The 27,479-nt window shown below is 42.2% G+C and overlaps 1 protein-coding gene across 4 annotated transcripts in view; it reads left to right on the top strand.

Moving 5' to 3' along the window:
- The window catches only part of KIF16B (kinesin family member 16B), a 325,669-nt gene that overhangs the window by 223,122 nt on the left and 75,068 nt on the right, over positions 1-27,479 (top strand). For 3 of the 4 annotated variants that reach the window (XM_011962694.1, XM_011962686.1, XM_011962678.1), the window contains one exon: positions 13,477-13,599. In XM_011962694.1, coding sequence (XP_011818084.1) covers positions 13,477-13,599 — 123 coding nt within the window. Of the gene's footprint in view, positions 1-1,184; positions 2,169-13,476; positions 13,600-27,479 lie in introns of those variants that run through there. The other variant, XM_011962670.1, reaches the window with a different exon arrangement.

Here is a 27,479-nt window from a genome sequence, read left to right as displayed (position 1 = left end):
GCCATTTTGAACCAAAATGTTTTAATCTACCTAAAATCTCTTTTCTTAATGAAAGTAACACTGAAGATGCAGAAGATTTTCAGAGTAAGTCAGAAAATTTCAGTGAACTGATGACTCATAAAGATGAACATGGCTTGAGAGTCAAGTCCAGTTGGACTTTGCTGCAACACACATCCCAAGAAGTGTCTATAAATAGTGGAGGCAAGCAGGCCAGACAAGGCAAGGTGCTCTGCTTGGTTCTGTCTGAAGGCATTTCCCTTGAGGAGAGAGCATCCTGCAGTGCCCCGCAGAGCGTACTGGCCTCTGAGTTTTATAGTGAGCAGCAAGGTGAGGAAGAGTTGGATGCTAAAAAAATGAGCTCATCAGAGTCACTGATAAATATCAGAACAGGAGGAAACAACGGACTGGGATATTTTTACCACAAGTTCTCAGACCTTTATAAAGATACCAGCAGTCACCTGCTTCAGGCTGGCACAAAAGCGATCAGCCAAGCCAGGCTCGTGGGGAGTCTGTGTGCCCCGAGGGGGCTCCCCTCCCAGGTAACAACATTCGTCAGAAGCCTGCCATTTCTGAAGCACTTAGCCCCACACATGCCCTTGAAGATTGACATGCAGTCAACAGAATCTCATTCTCCAGAAGCTGGGTTTGGCAGCAGCAAGAACAAAGCTGCAGAGAGCCTGAGGCTGGCAGAGGGTGCGGTGCCTTACCAGGCGTCTGTCTTTGCAGCTGCAGGTTTACCGGGTTCCTCGCCAAGCTCCGTTTTTCGCCTGGAATATGAAGATGCTAGAAAGAGCTCTGCATTTAAGCAGAGCCTTGTGCAATTCCCGGACCAAATGCTGAAACTTCAAGAGTGCCCTTTGAAAGACCTTCTTAGGCATGTGACTTGTTCTCTACCAGAACCTTTGGGCAACATGAACGAAGTCAAAGGCATTTACTGGCTTGCTGTTGCTAACTGCATGGCACCTGACCCTCAACCAGCGTGTTTGCTCCTGCTTCAGTCAACTTTATATGCTTTGGTCCTGTCAGATAATCTCCTTGGCTCAATGAGCATTTTTCATGCTATACCTCTCTCTGGTCTACAGGAGATTCAGATTGGCTTTGGTGGACAGAGTATTCGATTCCTGAGTTCTGCAGAGGGTCTTCTGCTCACTGTGTTCAGTTACAACAAATACCTGTCTCAACAGCTGTGTCGTGACCTCCTGTGTGTCCTGATGCCGGAGCCCGATGCCGCTGCCTGCGCTAATCATCCCTTGCTCCAGCAAGATCTGGTTCAGCTTTCTCTTGATTGGAAAGCGGAAATCCCTGATTTAGTTTTGCCAAATGGAGTTCAAGTGTCATCCAAATTCCAGACTACCTTGGTTGACATGATTTACTTTCTTCATGGAAATATGGAAGTCAGTGTCCCTTCCCTGGCAGAAGTTCAGTTACTGCTCTATACAACAGTGAAAGTCGTGGGTGACTCTGGCCGTGACCAGTGCCGGTCGCTAGTCCTTCTGAACACCCACATTGCACTGGTGAAGGAAGACTGTGTTTTTTATCCACGCACTCAATCTCAAAACATACCTCCTCCAGGTGCACAATTTGATGTGATCAAATGCCGTGCTTTAAGTGAATTCAGGTGTGCTGTTGTTCCAGAAAAGAAAAGTGTGTCAACAGTAGAACTAGTCTTCTTACCGAAACTCAAACCTTCAGTGGGTTCCAGAAATAGTCCACCTGAGCACCTTCAGGAAGCCTCAAATGTCCAGTTGTTCACCACCCCATTGTATCTTCAAGGCAGTCAGAATGTCACACGTGAGGTCTGGAAACTTACTTTCAATTCTCAAGATGAGGCTCTTTGGCTAATCTCACATTTGACAAGACTCTAAGGAGGAGACTTTTAAAGATGCACTATGTGTTTTTTGAGATCATTAATAAAATAAGCATTGTGAAAACAGTCAAGGCAATATGAATATCTCTGTGTAGCTAATTGAATTGGAACTGGAAAAATGCAGACCTCTAAAATTGAAAATGTAAATATTTTAAATATCTACAATAAAATAAAAACAGCTAATAACAGAGCCCTGATAAAATATCTTTATCACCACCTTGCTTCATTTTCTCAAAACTCAGGCTTATAAATGTGTGCCTGCCTCATTATTTGTGAGGTGATTGAAGCATTTCTGATTGTTTGGCTTCATGTCGATTTATAGTGGGGTGGCTTGAAATATGTCTGTGCCTGCTGGATTCCAGCAGGCTAATTTGTGCTGCCTGAAAAAGTGTCCATTCTGGCAGTGACCTTCATTGACATCCCTGGTTTCAGCTGTGATTAGGATAGTTATGTAGCAGAGCACATTAGTGATGCGTCAAGCTTCCTATGAGGACCCAGGGATTTGAAGTGTCCTCCCATCACCATGGTATGCGGAATAGAGACAGTGATGCATGCCCTGCAGTGTCTTCTTCCTCAGTTAATTGCCTTTACCTTCCTCCTTTCATACTTCTTCCTGATTCCCTTCTAACCCTTGCTATTTCAGCTCCTCACTTGTTGGTGTACCTGCGACTATTCCACCTAACCCGTATCCCCCACCACCACCATATTCTAGTTCTTTCTCAGAACTTTTGTCTCTCTATCCTGTAAGTCTCTTTATCTCAGAGTCTCACTTTTTCTCGTGGCTTCTTTCTGCTGTCTTGTCAAATATATAGTCCCCTTAGAGGCACCTGCCTCTGGTATCTCACCCAGCCACCACTTACAACCTTTGATCGAGGTCTCCTGCTGGCCCCAGCTGGTCAGTTCGGTGGCCTCCCTTCTCAGGCAAGTTCCCTGCTGCATCTGCCCACGGTGGGGCTTCTCTCTCCATGAAGGTCCACTCAGTAGTCAGCTGCCTCCTCCTAGGTGAGAGGCTTCAAACTGTGCTCTTGAGGGTCTCTAGCTCCTCTGATCAACCCTTTCGGTCCCCCTCTGTCCAAAAATCCTATCAGGTTACACGTTTTGTATTTGTTTTTAATTTCATCTGACCCTAGTTGCTCTGCCACTGTTCTCCCCTCTCAGGTGTGTGTTCTAAATCCAGAGTTCTCAGAAGGAAAGAGATGTGCTTCTGCCTTTGCTTCTGTCTTGCTCCACCCACTCTCCGTCCACTCTCAGCCGAACCATCTTTAGCCCACGGTAGCTCTCAGTGGATGTTGGATGCAGCTGAGTGAGTCAGTGATTCTCCTGGCATGGAAGGGGCATTTTCTATTCTGGTCAAATCTTTGGATAAGTGCAACATAAATGTAGTGCCTTCTTCATTCTGTTCCTAATCAATGACAGAGATGGTATCAAAGCTTAACACACACAGAAACTTACCATCTTCCTTTGGCCAGGAAGTGCTCACTCATCTTCCCTCTTTCCCCTGTCGGAGGAATTGACAAGCTACCTACACTGGGTCTACATTCCCACATATTTTCCTCTCCCTAGTGTTGCAGACACCAACAGGAAAAGACAGGGAATTGAAGAATGTGTTACGATCTGCAGACCGGTGGCTGTAGCCTTGTATGCTTCTGACCAGTGGAGGCATTTGGTTTTTTGAGGCAACTGAATTCTCATGTTTTTAGGTTGAGCATGTTTTTGTCACTTCCAAAGCACCCTCTACCCCCATACATAAATACCTTTTTATGTTATACCTAAAGGCTTTTAACTCATTGATAAGGACATCATTAAAATTAGTCACTAATTTGTCATTATCTTAGTTGGTAGGTCATCTTCCATCATGAACAAACACTCCTAAAATGTACCATGATAATTTTCTAATATCTTATCAATGATATTTCTCCTAATTTATTTTTTTTTACTTTTTAAAACTAATATATTTTGCATTCCTTTTTTCTTCTTAAGTTGTTCCACCCAGTATTTTCTCATATTTTCTTGATAAGAAAAACAGAGTTATACTGCAGTAGTCTTGTGCAAGTTAACAAAGAAAAACAATTAATGATTATGAAGGGCTGAGGGAATAGACTTTAAGATGCCAGCAGAGGGATGCCATGGTCAGGAAGAAGGGAGTGATGAATAAACAGTACATAATTTTAACAAAGAGTATTAAATATTAGACAGATGTGCTTATTCGCACAGGCACAGAAGCATAATTCCACCATGTTGTAAATCATGGTCTTTAGGATTTCTCAGAGATGGAACATGCAGCAGATATGAGCATTGTATAAAAATCATATCACTCATTATAACTTCTGCAGTCTGCTTTATGATCAAAGAAGGCCACAGTGAGGATCATGTTCAGATTGTACCACATAATAGAAGCAGCTTGCAGCATTCAGATTCAACATGTCACTTCTCTCACCTAAGCATACTTTGTACCTTGAGATGAAATATAGTTCCTGGGTGTGAGAGTTTGATTTACTGTCTGTGAAATAAGTATTAAGGTTGTCATGATGCCTGTGAAAGCCAGTGGAGTATTGTTGTTGCCATTATCCACTGTGGCTTCAATCCTGGCAGCTCCCTCTGCTGCAGCTTCAATCCTAGCAACTCCCTCTGCTCGTTTCTTCAGGAGTTTATCTAAGCCCACGGCACCCCTAGAGTGGAGCAACTATGAGAGTCAGAGTATTCAACCTACTGTAACGACATCTCGGCCGTAATGAGTTTCTGAATCAGAAAAAAATAGACGCATGCATTCTTGGTTATGTGGCATTCTGCATTGTTATAGTATAGGCATAAACATTTATATTGTGGGACTTCTTAATACATTCTAGACAATAGCTCTTTGAATACTTTTGAAATAGTGATTTCATCTGAATTTGATTAAAATCCATTTTGCACACAGCTGCCTGTTTTACAGACTTGTGGTTGGCAGGATGAATTTATTTAGTCTTTGTTGAAAAACATTTCAAAACAGTGTGTCTCCCTGTTCTCATTACTTTAAAAATGTGCAGGCATCCCTTTGGAAGAGGGTACTTAAGCCTTCCAGCAGTAGTAATTACAGTAATTTTTGCTTACATTCTCTTTCCCAGATGATTTAAAGCTTTGTATGATAAATAGATTAGAGCCACTTTTATTAATGCTTCTTTGATGATCAACCCAGCTTATTGGATAGACCAGTTTCTAACGAGGTCATTTTGTTAATTTAGTTACACAATTTCCAGTATGTAGCTTAGACAACTCTGCCTCATTCCTTAGAATATCTCCTGTGACAGATGTTATATCAGTCTGCGATTGCCAAATAACGAACAACCCCCCCAAATTTCAGTGGCACATTAAAAATGTTTTTATTTTATTCTGCTTTGCAAGTAGATAGGAGTGGCTGTGCTGTAGGCTGCAGGTCATCTGTTGCTCAGCCGGGGTTGGTCTGCTCCGCACATGTCATTTTGGGATCTATTCAGAAGGGGCAGTCGCCATCGTGGTGATGACAGTAACACAGAAGGGCAGTCCTGCAAGCCTCGGCCTGTGTCTGCTAACATCTTACTGGCCAACACAAGTCACATGACCAAGCCCCAAATCAAGGGGCAAGGAAGCCTCCATCCATCAAGAGGCCATGGTAAGACTCTGGATATGTACTGCTGCTACAGGGAGAGAAGAATTGGGACCAGCAATTAATTTTCCATGGATGTATTATGTCAAGGTTCCCAAAGCTCTATTAAAAGATAAGACTCGGATGAAACTTGTAGGACTTCTCCCTAATGGAAACATTCAGGTACCGGGAAGAGTATGCCCTAGGACCTTTTAAGTTACCTATTCAATTTGAGTACCTCCATGGATGAGCTGATTGCTTTCTACCTCTGAAGCAGTTTATTCACTGGGAACTGCTCTTACTGTTACACCATTCTTTCCATAATCTCCCTTATTGTGATCTCCATCTGCATAGTCTGCAGAGTCTGTTCATCCATGGCACCCTCTGTTGCAGAATAAAACAAATGTATTTTGCAATCTGCATTATACACAACCCTTCAGAGAAGACACTTCTCGTATGTCTGCCTCCTCTGATTTTTCTCCTTTACCTCCAACACCCTTCCGTCTCTCCACTGTTTCTTACACAATACATTTTTCAAACCATCACCATCAAATCTCTGGTTAAGGATGCACTGTTGTAATATGCCTTCTTTATGAGGAATGGAATTGAATAAACTAGTTGATGAGAATGAAAGAGATTCTATGATAAGTCACTCCTCCTGCCTTTTAATATCTGGTTAAAATCTTTTGTTGCTGAAGGTGTAGTGGGTTATAGGGATGACAGCAATCCCAGTCACTGTTTATATTGTGGTTTACAATGTATAGGACTTCTTGTTCATATTTTGTTCCTTTTGATACTTACAGTGATTCTACTAGAATGCAGGAATTCACATTAAACTCCATTTCAGATTTGGAAATTTAGACTCAAAAAGGATTACTAGGTTGAGAATTGGGACTTAAATCTAGACTTTTCTACTCTAGAATATATATATTTGTCCACAGTGCCAAAACCATTTCATAGTCACTGTTATTCCTGACATTGGTAAAATTTTTTATTGATTTTTTTATAGGAATGACTATGCTGAAATATATATTTCCAAGTATTGCTAAGTTGATTCTTAACTGACTTATAAATTTATTTTCTTGGAATTCTAGACATTAATAATTATTTCTCTCGGTATGAGTTGTTTTCAAGGATTGCCTTATAAGTTTCTTTTCAATTCCTTTTATTTCCTTGTATGGATCTTATTTCTCCTCTTTGCACTCTGTGTTTTCAGCTCTGTAAAAGAAAGCTTAGACACAGTCATAGCGTGAATATGGTGCATGTAAGTTTGTGTGTTTACTTTTGCTTCTTTGGCTGGAAGTGCATTCCTGCCCTTTATTTTCTCTTGGGCCTCGCATTCAGCATGGTTTGAACCAAAGCTAGGGCTCAGCAAAAAATGAGTGAGTGAACATCAGTGGTACTTTTCATGATTAATCAATGACACTGTAGAGTTATAATAGAAGGGAGAATATCCGCTTTTCCCTGAGGGTCCTAACCTGTCTGTATTCATGCTTAATAGTGAGAGCCACTTAGCAGTTGTTGCTGCATTATCAGCCAGGTATAATAGACCCCACATTTAATCTTTTTAAAATCAGCCATTAATTGATACATTGTTCAAAGATGATGACCACTTAATATAATCTGGTGATCTAGAGAAAAATAGTGACACTTTTAATAGTTTCAAGTTGAACGTTAATCCAATATTCAGTATTTCCAAACCTTGAAACAATGTTGGTCAACTCAGATCTTTGTAGAAGAACTAATTGATTCTGGTGAGAATCATGGATTGGAAATGTCAACTAAACCTTTTAGATTTACCCAAAGGCCACTAAACTTAAGGTATTCTACAAGTACCAATGTCCAACAGTTTGCCATCTTCTGGGTAACTTATCCCTCAGGATAGATGTATATATCAAAACTTGTATTTGTTTGCTGATGTGAGTCTTCCAAACTCACTTTAGAAATGAGATAATGTTAGCACTGCCACACCAGGCTGTCGTTAAGTCCCGTCCTTCACAGGGATGGACAGGATGTGCCTGAATGGCCACGTCTTGGCAAAATCCAGCTCCGTTGTATTTGCCAAGCCTTCAAAGATAGAGTAGTGTTAATTAAGACAAGATCCCTTTATAGCAGAGGCAGGCTTCCCTACTGGAAATGGATAGGAACCTGTCTGGTTATTTACCATATACATCATTTGTGCTTGTTCCCACATGTTATCTTTCTTCCCTCTTTCTTACAACCTGGCTGATGTTGGAGGCTATAACAAATCTCCATCATCTCTTTCCCCAAATCTCCATTGCCTCTTTCCCCAAATCTTCACTTTCAAATTGTTGGGTACTCGAGACACAGTAGCTCTAATGAGTATAGTATAGTATGTGTAGTTGAAGTCTAATGAGTATAGTATAGTATGTGTAGTTGAAGAAAGGAAGGATTAGAAATGAGTATAGTACAGTATGTGTAGTTGTAGTCTAATGAGTATAGTATAGTATGTGTAGTTGAAGAAAGGAAGGATTAGAAATATGTGCTATGGTTGGAACAGGGACAGGAGAATTTGTAACTTTGTTAAATCCAGGTTTGCCTGTATTTCAGAAGCAAAGCTTGGCTTTGGGCTCCTGGAAGTTAGATGGCAGTCCTTAGGCCAGACCTTGTCATGATCAGTGTAGACTGAATTTGACCATCTGGTACATAATTAGAATGTTAAGGGACAACTGTTGATGACTCCCTGAGGACTTGGACCGTTTCATGTTCTCTGAGAGCCCACAGTGATCTGAGTGGATATTAGTGCCACTTCCTGTTCATTTCCTCAATTTGTTCCTTTTGAAGGAAATGGCCTGCGTAGTAAAAGAAGACTTTGAACTGAATATTTACAGTGTACCTTATGTTCTGCCTATTTCTTTCAGCTAAGGACTGGGCTACAGTGTTTCACCAAGAGTGGAAAAACAGCATATTTGTTGACACAGAGCATTATTTCATTAAAAGCTATCAGAAAAAATAGTTTTTGTATTTAACTTTTAAAGATATTTCTTATGTACAGATATGTAATTCAAGTTACCAATTATCTACTTTTTCTTGACTTTTTATTTCTAAATAGGACCACTCCATGGCACATTTAAAATTACTTATACTGTCTTCTGTACTCATCCATGCCAGTTCTGCTCGCAGAGAGATGTTCCGATCACCTCCTACTACAATGCCATCAACTTCCCCTTCAGAGTCTAAGAATCTTTTTTGTCACATATAGGGAAACTGTGACAGATTCCAAAATAAATAATGCCATTGAAATATAAAAGCTCCCATAAATAATGGAATATAATGGGATACCGCAAACATTTGCATGTCTAGTATAAACCTCAAGATACTCAAAATATAGCCATTTTCAAATCAAAAATAAATTTAAGAGACATTTATGTTAGCTTTACTTCCTGTCCAGTATAAACATAGTTTAGGAGAATGTCAAGAATTTTTTACACTGTACCCCGAGAATTCCACATTTCTCATGAAATTGACTTCATAAAATAATGTTTACAGATTCACACCACAGTGATGATTTGATGGGAACACATTTTGATTTTTGAATTTATGCATTTGCTCAGATCCCTACCTTGTATTTTAGTTATTCATTTCTGTAGCTGTTCATTTCTGTACACTCATTAATATTTAGTTCATATGAAATCAGTAAGATTGAAGTAAACTGTAGCCAAAGGTGATAGTGGGGACTCTGGCAGTATTTCCCATCCCCAGTATGATATGTAATGGAGAGAAATATCTTTCTTCTCTGTAGAGGATCCTGTTACGCTTCACTGTCTGGTCCTGTTTGGGACAGCAGCTCTTATATCCAGCCAAGGGCCATGTATTGGTCCAGGCAGTTGCTAGTGTGTCAAAGACTGCCCTAGATTGAGGTGGGCTACATAAATATTATAAGATCTACTCTTTCTCAAATACCTGGTCCCTACTCAATTCACTTGCCCAGTGAAATTGTCAAAGGCAGGGATTTTGTGTGTGTGTGTGTGTGTGAAGAATCTGTGAGCCTGTGTGTGTGTGTGTGTGTGTGTGTGTGTGTGAAGAATCTGTGAGCCTGAGCCTCAAGCAGCTTTCCTTGTATTAGGGATTGGTTTCACCCTGGTACATTCTTAGAAACGGAGAACTCTCCAGTTGTATTAGTCTGTTCTTGCCTTGCTATAAATACCCAAGACTGGGTAATTTATAAGAAGAGAGGTTTAATTGGGTCAGGTTCTGTAGGCTGTGTAGAAAGTATAGCACTGGCTTTTTATTCAGGGGAAGCCTCGGGAAGATCACAATCATGGTGGAAGGTGAAGGGAAAGCAGGTGTATCCCACAGTGGGAGCAGGAGCAAGAGAAAGAGTGGGAGGGAGGTGCCACATGCTTTCAAATGACCAGATCTGGTGAGAACTCACTCATTATCACGAAGACTGCACCAAGCCCTAAGAGATCCCCCCATGTGACCCAAACACCTCCCACGGGGCCTACCTCCAACACCAAGAATATTGCAACTCCTCATGAGATTTGGATGGGGACAAATATCCAAACCATATCACCAGTCATAAAATGCCCGGACCATCAGTTCCAGTCTTTCCTCATTTTAAAAACTGACTTATGAAAAAAGAAAGTTCAGGTCGCAAATCTACCTTTAGAATGTAATCCATGTAGAGTAGAAACATCAAATGTTTGTTCCAAACATGTGCACTTGAGAAAAACTAAAGGTCTTAGAAATTACAAATACTTTGTAAAAGTTATATTGTATTCCCAAGGCCTGACCCTCTGTGTGGCACATAGGTGGTACCCAGTAAAATAGCAATGTTTCATTATATATCTTAGGAGTGCCTAAAAGAAAAGGCATTTAGAAAGTCAAAGGTAAGTCTCCATTGCTTAGCTGACAGAACATGCCGAGGCAATTTTGACCACCATTCTTCCTCAGTAAAATTCCTAACATCTGGATGACAAGATACATATTCATAGTTCTCACTCCATTCCCCATCACAACTTTCTCATCCTGCTGTGATTGCCAGTTCACTTGTCAGAGTCTGCCTCAGACCTTAAGTCCCACAGGGTGGGGCACTATTGTGTTCATAGTTGGGTCCCTCCCAAGTAGTTGGAAATATCATGCCCATTTCCATAGGGGAACTAAGGTGAAGAGAGGGCAAGAGACTTACTCCGAGACCAAGTCCCAGAACTAGGGTCGGATTCCACATCTCCTCCTTCCTTCTGAGTCTTGAAGTGAACATCACCTGGAATCCCATGTCCATTTCCTGTGACTGTGTCAGGGAAGCAGATACAGTTAGAGTATGTTATGCTTGTGGATACTGTTATCCACACTTTTTTGAGAACCTGAGTCACGTGATCCTAAAAGGTTCAAGTACATAAATGGAGGTATCCCTAGGCAAAACTGTGAAAAACATGAAGTTTGCCTCTCAGATCGTCTCTCTCACAGGTGTGTGTGTGACCGCCATGTGCCTCAAGTGACAGAAGCCCATGTAATTTATTTATTTATTTTTTTTTTGAGATGGAGTCTTGCTCTGTCGCCCAGGCTGGAGTGCAGTTGTGCAATCTCAGCTCACTGCAACCTCCGCCTCCTGGGTTCAAATGATTCTCCTGCCTCAGCCTCCTGAGTAGCTGGGACTACAGGCACGTGCCACCACGCCCGGCTAATTTTTTGTATTTTTAGTACAGACAGCCTTGCACTGTGTTAGCCGGGATGGTCTCAATCTCCTGACCTAGTGATCAACCTGCCTCGGCCTCCCAAAGTGCTGGGATTACAGGCGTGAACCACCGCGGCCGGCCTGTGCATATAGTTTTGAAAGAACTCTAATGATGATCCATCCCTCAACAAGGTCACGTGATGTTTAAAAATTTTTTACTATTTACTGTTTATTGTTGGTTGAAGGAAAAAAGGTTAATTGCCTTCCCTCCTGCCTTTCCTCCTCCTCACCTCTAAGGACAGAGCCCATAGCTGCTCAGAGATAGCTCTTCATCAAATTAGCTGTGGTGCTGGCCTTTTGGTCTAACTGATGAGGTGGATCCATGTTCCTCCCAAGGTGCAGCAAGTCGATCTTCCCTTCTCAACTGGTATTAACCATTACTAGTTGTTGCTTAATGTCCCTGCTGTGGTATTCCCCTCTGATGAGGTTGCCCCTAGCTACAATATGCCCACTAATCCCCAATATATACACACACACACACACACGCACACACACACACACAGCAGCAGCAACAACAGATTGATTCCATGAGAGATCACATCAGATCTGGAAAAGAGATGATATTCCTACTTGAAACATGTAGTTATTAAGCATGATGTAGGAGGGGTCAGGTCTTAGGCAGCAGAGCAAGAACTTGTTGGCTGAACTGTGGCATGTGTAGGTTAAAGACGTTTCTTAACATTGCATGTCTTATAAGTAAAACCACTAATTTATTTCCCTGCCTTTTCACCTTTAAATTGATAAATATACTACACGTTTAGGAGATGTCTACATTTAAAGTAATTTGGAAATGGACTGTTAGTGAATTGAAAAACCTTTAGCAAGTCTCATCATGAGGAATCCCCTTTTTAAGAATTTCTTGATGGTTTTGATATCAGGGACAGCTAAATCGGTGTACCATTATGATAAACAATTAATTCTTCTTGCTTTGGGTGACCAGCCGTGCGGGGAAAAATTAAGATCCTCTGATAGGCTTTGGAAACTTCGTGCCAAAATGCACACACAGTCAGCTAGATCGAAAGCAGCAATGTGAAGCAAATTGTATGTCCTTGTGTCCTCTGGAAGTCCACGCTTTCATGCACACAGCTAAGTTAAGACTCAAGTTACACCTGGCTGAGAACCCTTTCTGCCTGGGAGAAAGGGAGCTTATTGCCCCCTGTTTTCTTTATAGTCACATAAGTGGGTTCCATTGCATAATCATGGAATTCTCAGCATCTTAAAATCTATGTATGTGTGAAGTGTTCATTAGCTCAATGTATCTCAGATGGATGTAATTATTGTAAAATTTCATGATTGCAGTCTAGAGTAGTGGTGATGAAAGTGGGCCCTAGATTGGCCTGAGTTTAAATCTTGACTTTACCCCGTACCTCCATCAAGTGAGTTCAACCCTCAGTCTTGGGCCTCTCATCTGATAAATAGGGTTAATAATGGCTAATACCTCGTAGGGGGAATTGTGGGGATTAAATGAGCCAATTCATGTAAACTGGTTAATGTAGTCCTTGGCATATAATGAGTATCCAATAAATGCTAACTCTAATTATGATTCTAATTATTTTATTATTGCTATTACTTCAAAACCATATGTTTTCTAAAGCCCCAGCTTAGTGCAAACAATAAGGATTGTTCAGAGATTTCTTCCAATTCACACTTAAGATCTTCATTTGGAAGATTTATTTTTTTCATAATGCCTCTTCCTCAGACCCCACTAGTCCCCCACTGCCCAGGCCATGAGTATTTGTCAGAGCCAAGTTGAGTATCAAATGGGGCCTAAAGAAAATACTTGGGATTTGTTTTAATTGTGGTTTAAAGAGCTTTCCACACTACACTGGCTTATAAAAATGCCTAAAAGTTAAAAATGAAGTAAATTTGAATAAAATCTCCAGGTTTTGCAGCTTTATAAGTATAGCTGTCTGATAGTGTGTGAAGAAAAAAGTTTGTCAGATGGTCAAGACTTTTCAGAAGACAATCTGGTTTACACTGATTTTTTTTTTTTAAGTCAGGATAATATAATCTGTCCCTGTTTTTACTTGTTCTTATGAATTAGAAGGAACTTCAAAGCCAAACAACACTTCATAGTGCTTTTGCCCTAACTCCTTGGAATGATATACCTAAAATCATGGTCTTTTTGTTACGAGAGAGGCTTAGCTTTTCTCTTTCAAAGGAAACCATCATTTTTCTAAATAAACCCTACTGGTTTGATGCTCTTTTCTCTACTTGAAACACATTTTCTCCCTCCTACCCAAGCAGGATATTTGCAGTGGAGTAATTCTGGTTTCTCTTTGTTCTCCCTATCTGACGTGCCTTTGATAGCGGATGGTTTCTCGCTCTTTGGGTGCAAATCCAGGCGACCTGAAGGACCCAATTAAAATTAGTATCCCACGCTACGTCCTCTGCGGGCAAGGAAAGGATGCACATTTCGAGTTTGAGGTCAAGGTGAGTGTCTTCTTGACTCTTCTGGAGAATGGAGGTTGAAGACTGTGCAATGCTTTCTCTGTCTTTATTTTTTCAAAAGGGGATGAAGCTGCATGTGAGTATCCTGTTTGTAAAATATTTGGTCTTGCCCTTCTTTAAACCAGTCTGTAAAACTCGTGACTGTAACACATGGAAGGAAGTTACCTCATAGAAGGTGTTGGTAAGGCAGACAGAAATGGAATTCCTATCACCCACACCCTACAGGTAGGGTGACCAACCATCCAGGTTGCCCAGGACTTTCCTAACGTCTGCCCTTAAAGTTTCACACTTTGGGAAACCTCACAGTCCTGAGCAAACCAGGACAGTTGGTCACCTTCCCCATGGGCTTAGTCTTAACTTTTCTTATCTATAAAAATGAGACTAATAATATTTATGTCATAGGAATGTACATATAAAGTGCTGCATCTTGTGGCTGGTATAAATAGTAAATTGTAGCTATTGCTGCTATTACTACTGCTATTTTCGTTGTTGTTTCTATTATTAATTAGGAAGCCTTCCTCATTTGTTTCATGTGTTTCTTGATTTATACAACTTTTCAGGAAGAGATGTGCCTGTTTCCTTACGTCATGGTTTTCTAAATAATGACTTCATCTTTTTGCTAATTTGCTTTCATTGACTCATAACACTTTATTAAATGATGTTGCTGGCCACCATCCTCTCCTCAAGGAAGTAATGATAAATCACACTTCTTTGTTTTCAAGGATCAGCAAGGGTATTGATGTAATGAAGTCCACTAGTATCACCAGTGTATGCATGCATAAGGGTGTTCTTGGAGGCTGTAGGTGGTTTTGTTCAGATCAACACCAGACCATGAATCTGGATACTGAGTTTTGTAGACTCTGACCCCGCTGCAATTTGCTGAGGGGTCATCGGAGCCTCAGTTTCCCCATTGATACAATGAGGAAATTGGAAAGTACCAGTGGTCTTCAGATTTTATTTTATCTGAGAAAACCTCTTTGTTCAAAGAATATCTTATGTGGAAGGACACCATAAAAGGCAGGGAAGCCTGGAGCTGCTGGGCACATAGGGAGTGGGGAGGGAGGAAGGAGCCTAAAGCCAGCCCTCCCCACCGCCTGTCCCCACACCTAATGCATCTCAGGGCAGCCGTGGGCTCTGGGGGCATCCCTCCCTTCAGATGTCACATTCTTTCAACCTTCCTGAGGAAATAATGTAAATAACTTCTTTTCTAGCCAATCAGACTTTTAGGATTTTATTTCTATATGATAAGTTTTCCATTAGAAAAGAAAAAAAAAAACCACAACAGGGCATCAGTTTATATAGTTGAGGTTTTCATTGAGAAAGTATGATGCCTGCATGTTGTTGTTGCTGTTATTCTTTTTTTCTTTTTTTTTTTTTTTTGAGATGGAGTCTCACTTTGTTGCCCAGGCTGGAGTGCATTGGTGCAATATTGACTCACTGCAACCTCTGCCTCCTGGGTTCAAGAGATTCTCCTGCCTCAGCCTCCCGAGTAGCTGGGATTACAGGCGCATGCCACCACGCCTGACTGATTTTTTGTATTTTTAGTAGAGACAGGGTTGCACTGTGTTAGCCAGAATGGTCTCGATCTCCTGACCTCATGATCCACCCGCCTTGGCCTCCCAAAGTGCTAGGATTACAGGCATGAACCACTGCGCCGAGCCTTTGCTGTTATTCTTAACTTTATTGATCCGATTATGTGGGTTCTTATTTAAATGTTATGCTATGTCTTTGATCCACTACTTCCCACTGCCCCTGACCTAATAATATCTATCTCTTGGTCAATTTATTTTTCATTTGTTCTCAACCATTCCAGATTTTGTGTGTGTATGCGTGTGTGTGTGTAGAATTTCATTTGTACATATATGTGATTATACATAAATATAAAAACAATTTCTGAAGCTGTATTTGCATTATGGCCGTGTTGGTTAATTAGAGAGTGAAGGCTGGCTTCCATTAGCTCAGAATTAGAATTCCCCAGCACATAGAACTCACAGCAGTGAAGGACATGCAATGATTTTAGTTGGTACATCGATTTGTTTTACTTTAACACATAAGTGTGTTAATAAAATATAACTGTTAAATCAATTTCATGTATAGAACTCAGATAAAGAAGATATTTAATATTTTAAAAACTGCATTGATTTAAATAAAAATTACAAGCAAATAATAGTCAGGTGGTGTTCAGATATGGCCAAAATTGTGAAGATGCTACTGTCCATGAAAGTTAGAGAAACCAAATACAGAAAATTCTATGAGGCCTTATGGAATCTAGGCGATCACTTCAGGATAAGTAAATTCCAAATACACAGAGTTCTGCTTTCTTCTCATTTCTCAAAGCAAGTTCTGAAGTGTGTCATTGTTCCACTTCCTTTTTCTGCTCGTCCTTAGGTGCTGTAATTATGAGCACCAGGAATGTGTTAGCACCAACCTGGGGAATGTCTAGTTCTCCATTTAGACAGGGCCTCCTGATACCTTCACAGGCAAGTGTGTGGAAGCCCTCCACCCCATATCGATACCTTGTCACGTATGAGAAACAGACATGACATGAATATACAGGCCTTCCCCAGAACAAAACAACAAAAACAGCCTCGCTCCAGGCAAAGAGGTAGCTGCTAAATAGCTGCCCCCATCCCGCAACCCTCATATCCTGCCATCTCCAGGCAACCTCAGCAGGTCACACAGCCTCGCTGTGCCTCACCTGTCAAATGGGAATCATAAAACCCACCCCACTGGGTTGGTATGAGGAGTGGATGAGTTTGTATGTGTGAAGTGCTTAAAACAGTGCCTGCCACATACTAAGTAAGTGTTGGTTGTTAAAAAGAAATAAAAATAAAAATGGGATGAGTGAGACTTTACTGTGAGGCCCCTTCATGACTTTTGATGTACAGTTATGTTTTGATGAGAGTTTTGGATTTTGTTGGGATTTTTTTTCTTTTTGGTTGTTTGGTTGCCCTCAACATTTGGAATTTGAAATTGAGATTGCTGACCTTTTCTCTCAGTCATTTGGACATTTCGTGCATAGACCCTGGTTTCTAGAACAAATAGTCATGCTTATGGTAATATATGGTAGTATTTTGGCTACTACTAAATTCTTCTCTTGGTGAACCAATGGCTATTTAAGGAGGCTAAGGTAAAAAGTATTATTTTTAAAAGAGAGTATTCTCTTCAGTTTTAAGTTTTTTTGAAGGGAGATTTAACATTAATGTACCTACATAGATATATTATTACACTTTATAATTTAGAACAATCTTTGCTGCTTCTCTTTTAAAAAATCAGTTTTTGTTTTTCATTATCCCCCATAATGGTCCTGAGTACACACAGCGAGATGCTGTGCCCTCTGTGACCAGCAGGGCAGGGTCTGACACCCCCTGGTACATGACCCCTGTTTGCTGTATTGCTTGCTGGTGTCACTGCCAGCTTATTTAGGGTCCCAGCTGATTTGTGTGCCCACACCAGGGCCCACGTGGTGTGAGGCCTGAGGGGCCTCTGGAGACAGCACGCCAGGGGTGTAGCCGCCCGGGTTCTCCTTTGTCATCTTCCCCTCACCCTCCTCACCTGCTCTGCTTCCTGCGCTCTTCTGCCTACCTTTGTTTAGGTAGGACTCATTAGTCATTGAAATCATTCCTTCTTCCTGACCATTTTCATTTTAATCCCCAATGTGGGAGCTCCAATTTGCTCTGCCCAGTGCCACATGAAGTAGTCAGGAGCCTGTTAAGGGAATGTTCAGGGAGGACACAGGGCATGTGATTTTGAGGGAAGGTAGGAAGCCAATGGGGGTTCCCAGATACTCATCTTCTGACCCCTGCTGGGCCCTGAGGAGGTTTCTGCCACTGGTCTTTAAAATGAGAATAATAGTTTTTCATTAAACCAAAATCTAATTCAAAAGAACTGTCTTCTACACCTGCTTTATTGGGGGGCTGGAATGGGATTAAAAACAACTCTTTTATGAAATAACTGTGAGGATATATAAATAGACAGGTTTTTGTCGTTTGATCTTATTTAGTTTTTTAAAATCAACTCTGTTGAGGCATAATTTACATACAGTGAAAGCACACATTTTAGTTGTAGTTGGATGAGTGTTGGCATATATATACACCCGTGTTACTAGCCCTCTGGTCAGGATTTGGAACTTTGCAGGCACTCCAGAAGTTTCTGGTGCCCCTTGCAGTCAGCCCCCATGTTGCAGCACCAAGGCAAGCACTGATCTGCCCTCTGCACCTACAGATTAGTCGTGTCTGCTCTAGCACACCAAGGACAGGGGATCCAATGGTGTTTATCTTCTGTGTCTGGCTGCATTCATTTAATGTGATGTTTTGGAGATTTACCTATGTAGTTGAGTATAACAGTAATTTGTTTCTTTATATTAATAGCATCCCACTGTATGGATATGTCACAATTTGTGTATTCATTTCTTTCCTGTTGGTGTTTGTTTTGATATTCTTACCCAATGATACAAAAGGTTAGCATTTTGGTATCGCCCTTCTCCCCCACTTTGTTTTAATCCCCCCAGGAACCCCTGGGTTAGAGTACCAATTCCTGTTACCGTTGAAGCTGTACCTTCCTGCGGGTCCTAGCAGCACATCCGTCTGGAACTGTGTCCACAGATGCATGTCCTGCTGACTGGTTTCAGACACAGAGATGGGATGGGGAAGCTGAAGCAGTGCCAGTCTGGCTTCTCTCTGAGAACAGGACGTTCTGGGCTGAAAATTGCTGTGTGTCACCTGCTGATCAGCAGAATGAAGCTGTAAAATTTGTGCCTGTGCTCAGCTGCACCTGCCACAAGTAATGCCACTAACCGGACGACAGCAGTCATCTCACAACCCTGCTTCGCATGCCTCTCAGTCACTGACAAGTGGCATCAGTTATGCTGCGTTATGCTTGCCATTTTCAGTTAGTTAGGACCAGAGTGGGTAAAATTTAATTTTGCAATCACATTTCAGCATAGCACAAAACACAGGCCTGGGCAATCGATGGTTAAGACGAGCAGAGACTATCACACTCATGTCGTAGAAATAAGCTGCTGTTTCCAGCATTGTTTGAAATCCCTTGCATTCTAACTTACATATCAACACAGTAACATAAAGAAATAAACCCACACTGGTGTGTTTATTTTTTAATATCTTGTTTCCTGAGAGTTTCTATTCTTGTAAAATCTGGAAGTAATCTGCAGAAGAGTTTGTTGTCTCATCTTTTTTTCTGAGTGGTCATCTGCAGTAGCGCCCCCTGCCCTGTTCTCCATCCTGTCACCAGAGGTGCTCCCTTCTTTCACAGCCAGGGTCACAGCTCGCAGTCGTGTTGCTTTCAGTCTGGTTATTTTCAGTCATTGTCTTGTTTGCTGGTCTTCCTCTGTGGACACAAGCTCCCAGGACCCTTGTCAGTCTTGTGTGACACAGACCCCCCAGTGCCCACCCCATGCCTGACTGGTACTGGTCACCCAGCAGATCACCCAGCTGCGTGATGCATGCTAGCCTGGCCACAGGTGCTGTCATTAGGCACAGCCTGTCTGGAGCTTCGGGGACGACTGGGTGACCATGTGCCCTTTGTAAACCTCCCCCCATCCCCGCCCAGCTCCTCATGCTCCATCCACACTGATGGAGTTAGTCACTGATGAGCCATTCTGCCCCTTGCTCATCCTCGTGATGTGGCTGGTGGCTCTTAGTCATGCAGGGGGAGTGTGGGCGAGTCAAGCTTCTTGATTGTGACCGAGGCCAAGCATGCCGAAGCCTCCCATCTCCCTTCCTCCCCACCTTCCCTCCCGCCTTCTCAGCACCACCCTCCAGCGCTCCAGCATACCCATGCCCTGGCTCTGGGCTGAGTTCAGCATCCGCAGGGTACATCTGTTTTGTCTTGGCTTTCCTTAACAGAGGTAGACCTGTATGCCCCCGCCCACCCTCTGGACATTGTCCTGACTGCCGGGCATTCTCCAGCCCCTTGCTCTTAGAAGCACGTGTCCCACTGTAATCTCCTCTAAGGAGCCTTCTGCATTCCAGCTATGCTCCCAGGTGCCTGCCTTTTCTCACATGGCTGCAGGGTGTCAGCCCTATTGACCAGTATCACTTTTGTCCACTTGAAGAAAAAGACCCGAGAAACGCAGGACTACACACAGACGACTTAGGTCACACACATGATGTCCAGGACAAAAGCTTTCCTGATTTTAATCATCTGGGTTTTGTTTAGGTACCATAGTAACAGTCTCCTGTTGTCTCATTCTGCTCTGACTCCTGATCGGTGGCCTGAGAAGGAGGAAGAAGCAGAGAAAACACGAGTAATGAATGATAACGAGGATGTATAACCTCACAGAAGTGTTCCAGGGAAAACTTGTAGACCATCTGCAAATAATTATCAAGTACCCCAATCAGTGGCAGCCGTTCTCTTTCCATTGTGTGAATTTAGGTCTGTGAGCTCCCCCTTCTAATTTCAGTCCGTCTGGCCCTAGACACTTAGGGCCAAGAGATCTCATCTGCCGGGTCCTCCCTGAACCTAAAAGACCCTGAAGTGAGACACGGCAAATTGCAAAACTGCAGGGCAGCAGTTCAAATTGGATCTTGCTTTTACAACTGAAGAACCACATGGCAGGCACTGTGGGGCAGGGACTGTCAAAGTCGTGGAACAGTATTAACCCGAGGCAGCAGGTGCAAACTGGTGGTGGAGGATGTGGGATTTTGTTGGCCTGAGCAGATTTTTTAAATTTTGCATGAATTGTCAGTATTTAAAACTTGGGAGACCTGACATAGAAACCCAGATTTGCCAAGATCCTGTGAAAAGTCAGTACAAGCAGGAACTGGGGCCAACATTCCTGCAAGGCAGCACTCACAGGGCAGAACAGCAGCTCCTTTTAGGGCAGGTGTGTGCCCTCCACTTGGCCATAGACCTTGGGATTTCCTGTCATGGAGAAAATCACCCTGATGACATGGTGGCCTCCAGGGACACTCAGAGTCCAACTGCACCGTACAGAAAGGCTCACAGAGCATTCAAAAGCACACAGAGATGTACAGAAAGGAAGGGTAGGTGGCACCCGGAGGGTGGGCAAGCAAGTGGGCCGAGTGTTCTATCTGACCCCTGGTCACAACTAGTTCACCTGTCCTCTCTCTGTCGTCTCAGCCTTCCCCACTTACTATGTGCTTACAAGGACCAGAGTGAAGTTTTAGACAAGGGGCCATGGCAGACAAAAGGGTGCCCAGAGCCAGCACATCTTCTCCATGAAAGGAAGCAGGCACAGGCACACCCAGCCAGCCACCTGCTGTGAGCAGTCTTGGGTTTCACCTGTGCTTCTCCAGGAGCGCATGTGTAGTACCAGGATGGGACCAGGCTGGTTGTCATCAGGGCTGGTCAGTTCAGGGGGAACTTAGCTGTCATCCCAGAGGGTACATATCATGATGTAGCATTTCCCTCCCTTTCTGTCCCTAAGTAACATTCTCGTCTGTTCCATCCTGTTTGGTTTTTTTAAATTATTCTATCTTTGGCATGGTCTTACAGTTCATCAACCTGTGGCCTGTATTTAACACGTCTTGCACACTTTAGGAATTTTGTTGTACCTCACAGGCTGCTTGCTTACATGTCCTAGATCTGTTCTGATAAATCCTGTGAGATTTGTCTATACCTCATAAGCTTCTAGCTTACCTACTGGCTGTATTTAACACTAATTAGCTGCATCCATCCTCTATAGCACAACTGGATATTCTCAGATAGTATAGTAGACTCACGCTGTGCTCTCGCTTAACATCCACGCACCAGACCGCACTGTGTTTCGTTCCTGACTGATCTCTGTAGGCAACTGCAGCTCTTTAAGAAAAGAAGCTAACATCTATCAAGAACCTTCTTTACCCAAGGCATTTTGCTAGACATTTCCACAAATTTGGAGAATGTACCAAAATGGGGGTAGTATTCGTATTTCACAAATTAGGAAATTATGAATGACTTGCCCAAGGCCACACAGCTAGTTAGTAGATCAAGATACCTAATGTTCATGTCAGGTCTAAGTGCACTGAGCCATGCTTGTTCCCTTACTTATTCATTTTAATGTACCTTCCAAATATCACTACTTTCTCCACATTTATAAATTGAGGCTATATTTTAGTATTGCCCTAGAGATAATGGTCATTTTCAAATCATTACCTGTTTTCAAAATCTACTGTTAGTTTTGTATATGTTTTCACTTTTTTGCCTTGATTCTGACCAAGTCATGGGTACTTTGTAAATTGGGGCTGTTGTTAAGGCTTTGGTAAACCTGAAGAATTTGATGATAGATTGGCCTGCCAGGAAGCATGAAGAAGAAATGCCCAGAAACACTACAGTTTGGGAGTTGAAGCAATCACATTTGCAGTCCAAGAAATTTCTCTTTATTTGGCAGAACAGAAATAAGAGCCATTCCAGTCTATTAGATAAACTATGTACAGATACATCTTTTGGAAATACTCCCTACTTGATAGAATATAGATGTTCAGAAAGTGTGGAGTGTTGCTGTCTGAATCTGTGCTTATTAGTAACTGATGCATTATCTCCCTGCATGTGTATTAGCACAGCCGAGACAAATGGAGTGTTGCTTATGCCATGTCCATCTAGATTTAAATCTTCAGATTCTGTACTATTTTAAAATATAAAATGGCAAATGAAAGTAACTACACTAAGACTTGAAGAATCACATTTTATCCTGGGATTTTTTTAAATTTATTACTCCTCACCTCTCTTTGCAAACTTTCAGTCTTCTACTGAAAAGTGAAAAAAAAAAAAAATCTTTTTTCTTCCCCAGTTTTCACACAAACCAACTGATCTTTTATATTGCCCTTCCTTGGACAGCCATATTTATCTTCACAAAGTAAGTGCTTCCTATGTAAGAAGTGACTAAGAAGAAATGAGATTGAGTTACAAGCACAGAAGAAAAGCAGTTATTACTTTATGGTCATGCCTTCAAATTCCATTTCACCCAAATTTCTATTTTTCTATTATAAGACTGTATTAGTATTCCTCCTTCCTTGGTTTCAGAATTTTGGGAGTTTTGCATCTCTTCCTAGAATAAAATTTGTTTTAAAATCACAAAATCATTTTAACTTTCCTTTTTGCAGTTGCTACCCACGGATACACTTGCCTTTCAATAATGAATAATATAACGCCTTTTTAGAAACAGGATCACAGTGCCAGGAGTCACCATCTATTGAGTGTCCAAGCACTGTGCCTAGTCTCTTCACAATTTTTTTTAGTTCGTCTGCAGGTTAGGTATCATGAGTGCATTTTGCAGATGAAGAAATCGGGACCTGAAAGAATCGAGTAATTTATCCAAAATCACATAACTAATAAGTTACTGGGCTTAAGTCAGGATCCAAGTCAGAGTTAATTCAGAGCTTTTGATTATTTTATTATCCCATGATGACTGGTGGAGAGTTTACATTCCTTGGTTTGCCTCTGAATATCTGGGTAATTTAAAGGAAAATTGCTTAGACTGTCATTCTCACCATTTCCCACAGTGTTAAAGTAGAATGATTCCCGCTATTCCTCACCTGCTTCACAGAGGTGTTGGCAGAGGGGGAAGCACTTTGTCAGTGACAATCTTAGATTTAAAGGCGTCCGTCCGTCTCCCAGAATGTCAGAGCCTTCACACATTTTATCAAATTTACCTTCAAACTACCCTGTGAGGTAAGTATACTAAAATAAGTGGTATTACAGCCTATTTTGAAGATGCTGAAGTTAAAGCATGGGGAAGTCATTATTTCTGGTTATTGCAGAAGGCAGGATTTGGGCCAGCCTGAAAGCCCTGTTAGACTTAGCAGCACTTCATAGCTGCCTCGAGTGTGAGTGTAATTTGGGAGTCAATCACCAGGCTCATTGCTTCCTAGCACACCAGGTTTAGACCAGATTCACAAGCCTGAGGCTCTGAGACACTTTCTGTACTTGTCAGTGATGCACCTGCGTAGAAGTGTGTCTGAGATTTTCCTGAATCGGATAGCTGTGGAATCTCCTATTTGAGCGGCTTTCCTGCTTTCAGGAATCTTCACTCTCCAAGCTCCATACACCTCCCATTTGTGTTACCCACAGACAGGCAGATCGAAGACTGGCATTGAACTACCCTTTCCTTGTGCAGTGTGCTGTCTTTAGAACCAGGCCCTTCCTGCAGAGGCCCGGCTTCTTCTCTCAAGTACCTTTGAGACAGAATTTCTGCAGTTGGTCAAGCTTCAGGTTCACAGGGCCCACTGCACTGGAGGGGGAAGCCTGCTTGGATTAGGAACTGTTACACAGTTGTGGACATGGTCCAGATGGCAGCTGTTCCCTTGCCTTGTGTCCCTGGATGGCTGCTGACCGAGTCTCTCTTTCTTCGTTACCACGTGGCTGCAGAGCTCTGCCCTCCTTTGGGCTCCCCAGAAGGAGAAGCCTGTGAACGTTCCCGAAGTGTCCCTCATGGAGCCAGAGGAGGGGATACATTGCAGATATATCTCAGAGCAAATAACTTAAAATACCCCATTAGACTGTTGTGTTCTCCCAAGAGCACCAGCCTTTCCATTCCTCCTGCTTAGATATTCCTGGGAGCTCCAAGTGCTGCCACCTTACTAAGCCTAGGAGTTCAGCTTCAGCCTGCTTGCTCAGCCTTTATCTCCAAACTGTGTAGGTTAACAGGACCCACCCTCCTAAAGGCAATTTAGAGACCATCTGTTGTTTCTTAATGTGTCTTTTAGGAGCCTCATACCTACCTACCCCAAAATTGTTTATCACAGTATGTTTTCTAAATCAGTGTTCTCTGTAAAGGGAATTTGGTAAATGAGATTTTCTCTTTCTTTGCTTTATAATTTGCCCTCTTATGTCCCCTAATGCCTACTTTCTAAAACCTTTAAACAGTTATAGATAAGTCAGAAAAGGACTATAATGCAGGTCACACTGCTGCCCACACTTCAGGATGAAAAAGTAATAGAGGGCCGGGTGGCTCAAGCCTGTAATCCCAGCACTTTGGGAGGCCGAGACGGGCGGATCACGAGGTCAGGAGATCGAGACCATCCTGGCTAACACGGTGAAACCCCGTCTCTACTAAAAAATACAAAAAACTAGCCGGGCGAGGTGGCGGGCGCCTGTAGTCCCAGCTACTCGGGAGGCTGAGGCAGGAGAATGGCGTGAACCTGGGAGGTGGAGCTTGCAGTGAGCTGAGGTCTGGCCACTGCTCTCCAGCCCGGGCGACAGAGCGAGACTCCGTCTCAAAAAAAAAAAAAAAAAAGAAAAAGTAATAGAAAAGTGTATATTGAAAAGAGGCTGTGAGTTCCACTGTCTCCATTATTTCTTTTATTGCTGAACAAGTATTTGGTACCTGTAATATAATTTTTTTGAAGACCATACTAGAAGGATCAGGATAAGGAGGAACAGAAAATATGAACAAGCAGTTCATCCATTCGGGAGACAACTAAGTGTGGGAAGAGAAACACATGAGAAAAATTGAGCAGCACGGAGCCAGGAGGCTCATGGAGGCATAATCAGAAGACATCAAGGCGGATGTACATTTTTGCTTGCTTGAAACCGATGGGTGGATTTCAATGAGTGCAGACAAGAGAGGAGGTGTTCCGGACAATGGGAACAACAAAGACGGAGGCCCGAGGGTAGAAAAGGACAAGTGATGAGTTGGTAATAGGAAACAGTACAGAAGGAGGCTAACCTTGGAGAGGGCTCTCCTCTCAGGTAGAAGTGAATCAGGAAAATTAAGTGAGGATGACGAGGTTTTGAAGGAAGGAAAATGAATGTAGCAACAGCATCATTTTGAAATGTGCTAAAAGGATACTCAGGGAGTTGATCTTAGGTGACTCTCATCATCTCAGTAAACCAAGACCATTGTGAAGATGGAAAAATCTAGGACATTTTGAAATACTCATCACAGAGAATGGAATTTGGAAGGATTTCCAAGTCGGAGTGACTGCTGAGCTAAAATGGCATACCTGTAGTGTAAATTCATTCTACCGTCCTACGGGCTGGCTTCAGCAGCACAGGGCAGCACCCAGAAGAGCAGGCTGACACCACAGGCTCTCAGTTTGGGGGACTGTTGCGATGGGCCCCACCAGAAGGCCTAGGGAGTCAGGGATTTTGAGGTGCTGGTCTCCCAGGGCCAAGTGGACTAACCTGGAGTCCAGCCTCTGTAACTGATCAGAGAGAAAGGAGGTAAGCTCCAGGAAGAGGTCACAGTGAAGACAGCCAGGCAGAGTAAGCACCTACGGCGTGTGCATGCCCACAGTAATCAGAAAGCACTGGCGCTGTCTGTCCTCGATTTGGGGATGGCAGGGGCAGATCACATCGAGGAGCAATCAGATGGCAGCCTGTGATCTCTCCGGGAGATTGGCGTGATTAATGGGGTGCTGGCTTCCTTTACTGCTTCTGGCTTAGTACAATTTGCAACAGTTGTCCGAGAGATTTTAATTAAATCTAATACACTAATGCTTGTTACTGTATAGATTCATACATTTGGAATATATTTCATGTTTTCTCAGACACACTCATAGTTATGTTGCTGCAGAAGACTTTCAGTAGAATTGGTTAATTAGACCCTGCTCTCTTGCGAACATTGAGGCCTTCCTGCATGCATCTTTTAGCAGCCACAGCTTAGAGTCACAGAGCCTGCACTTTTCAAATCACACATAGCTATCACTGGAAAAGTTATTGAGCAGGCATGCCCACTATATTGATTTTTATCTGTTTAGATAGTATAGCATTTACTAACTGTACATAGTATTTATTAGAACACACTTTCAGAAGTAGAGATGTAGAAAGAATAAGATTAAAAATAAAGACAAGTACCAATAGTTTCTTTCCATACCCCATGGAGCATCTCGTCTCTTCCACCGTGAGGCCTGCCAGCTGGGAGAGTATATATTAGTTTTCATTTTCTATAGTATGTAAGGAGGTTTTAATTAAACCTTATCCATTAATGCTTGTTACCATTATACAGGCATGTTCATTAGGAATATATTTCCTATTTGCTCAAACATGTTCATAGTTATGTCACTGCCTAAACTTTATTTTGCAAAAGTCAGACAAAACTTTTGTTAGTATATATTAGGTTGCTATTAGACTATTTCTTCTAAACAGTTACTAATTACAAGGATTTTTTAAAAATATGCTTGAGGTAGCTCCCCCATATGTTGTTTTAAAAAATATTACTGGGACTCTACAAGTCCTACAAGAGGACTCTACAAGTAACTGGTTAAAGGCAGCCAGTTGTAGTTTGATTCCTTGAATGAAAAACTGTTGATTCTCCTCTTTACACCGCTAGATATACATAACCAAATATCTACTGATGACAGATCTTAACACTGGCAATCCTTAAACCAGCAAAATAAGTATATGACATAAATTTGTGGGAAGCACTCAACTGAGACTTGTTGATAAGTAAATGCCGTCCATCTTGAGGACGTGTTTATGGTGTTTAAGTTGTGCTTGATCATTTTATGGCCCAGGAAAGAAGGATTTCTATCAGCGAGACCACTCAGAGGGAGAGAAGTAATGAATTTGCTCCTCAAATATATGCAGTAATGATACCTTGCATTCTCAACGTTAAATAAAATAATGAAGTGTTTTGGTCTGACTTACTTGGTGTACTGATCTTCTGTTCCTCCCTTCTGCAGCAGCACCCTATTTCGCCGATTTTAATTTGGGACAAAAGAGGGCTTTAATTTTGTCTTTACTTTTGCCTTTCTGTCTATTTTTTCTCAAGCTTCCCATGAGCAGATCCTCAGCTCCAGGCATGGGGTCTTTTCATTCCAGGGAAAGGATTTAACCGTTTTTCTGTGCAGTGATCATACATGCAGTTGCCTTGTCTACCATTTCTGATATGATTGCCGGTGATATGCATCATCTTCATCTTGTTTGCATGTTGATAGATAAGGGGATATTCAAATGTGTTA

This window comes from Colobus angolensis, unplaced genomic scaffold (assembly GCF_000951035.1).
Source record: "Colobus angolensis palliatus isolate OR3802 unplaced genomic scaffold, Cang.pa_1.0 Scaffold117, whole genome shotgun sequence".
In the NCBI taxonomy this organism is placed as follows: domain Eukaryota; kingdom Metazoa; phylum Chordata; class Mammalia; order Primates; family Cercopithecidae; genus Colobus; species Colobus angolensis.
Note: the sequence above shows the minus strand (reverse complement) of the source record. Positions and strands in the feature narration are given on the sequence as shown.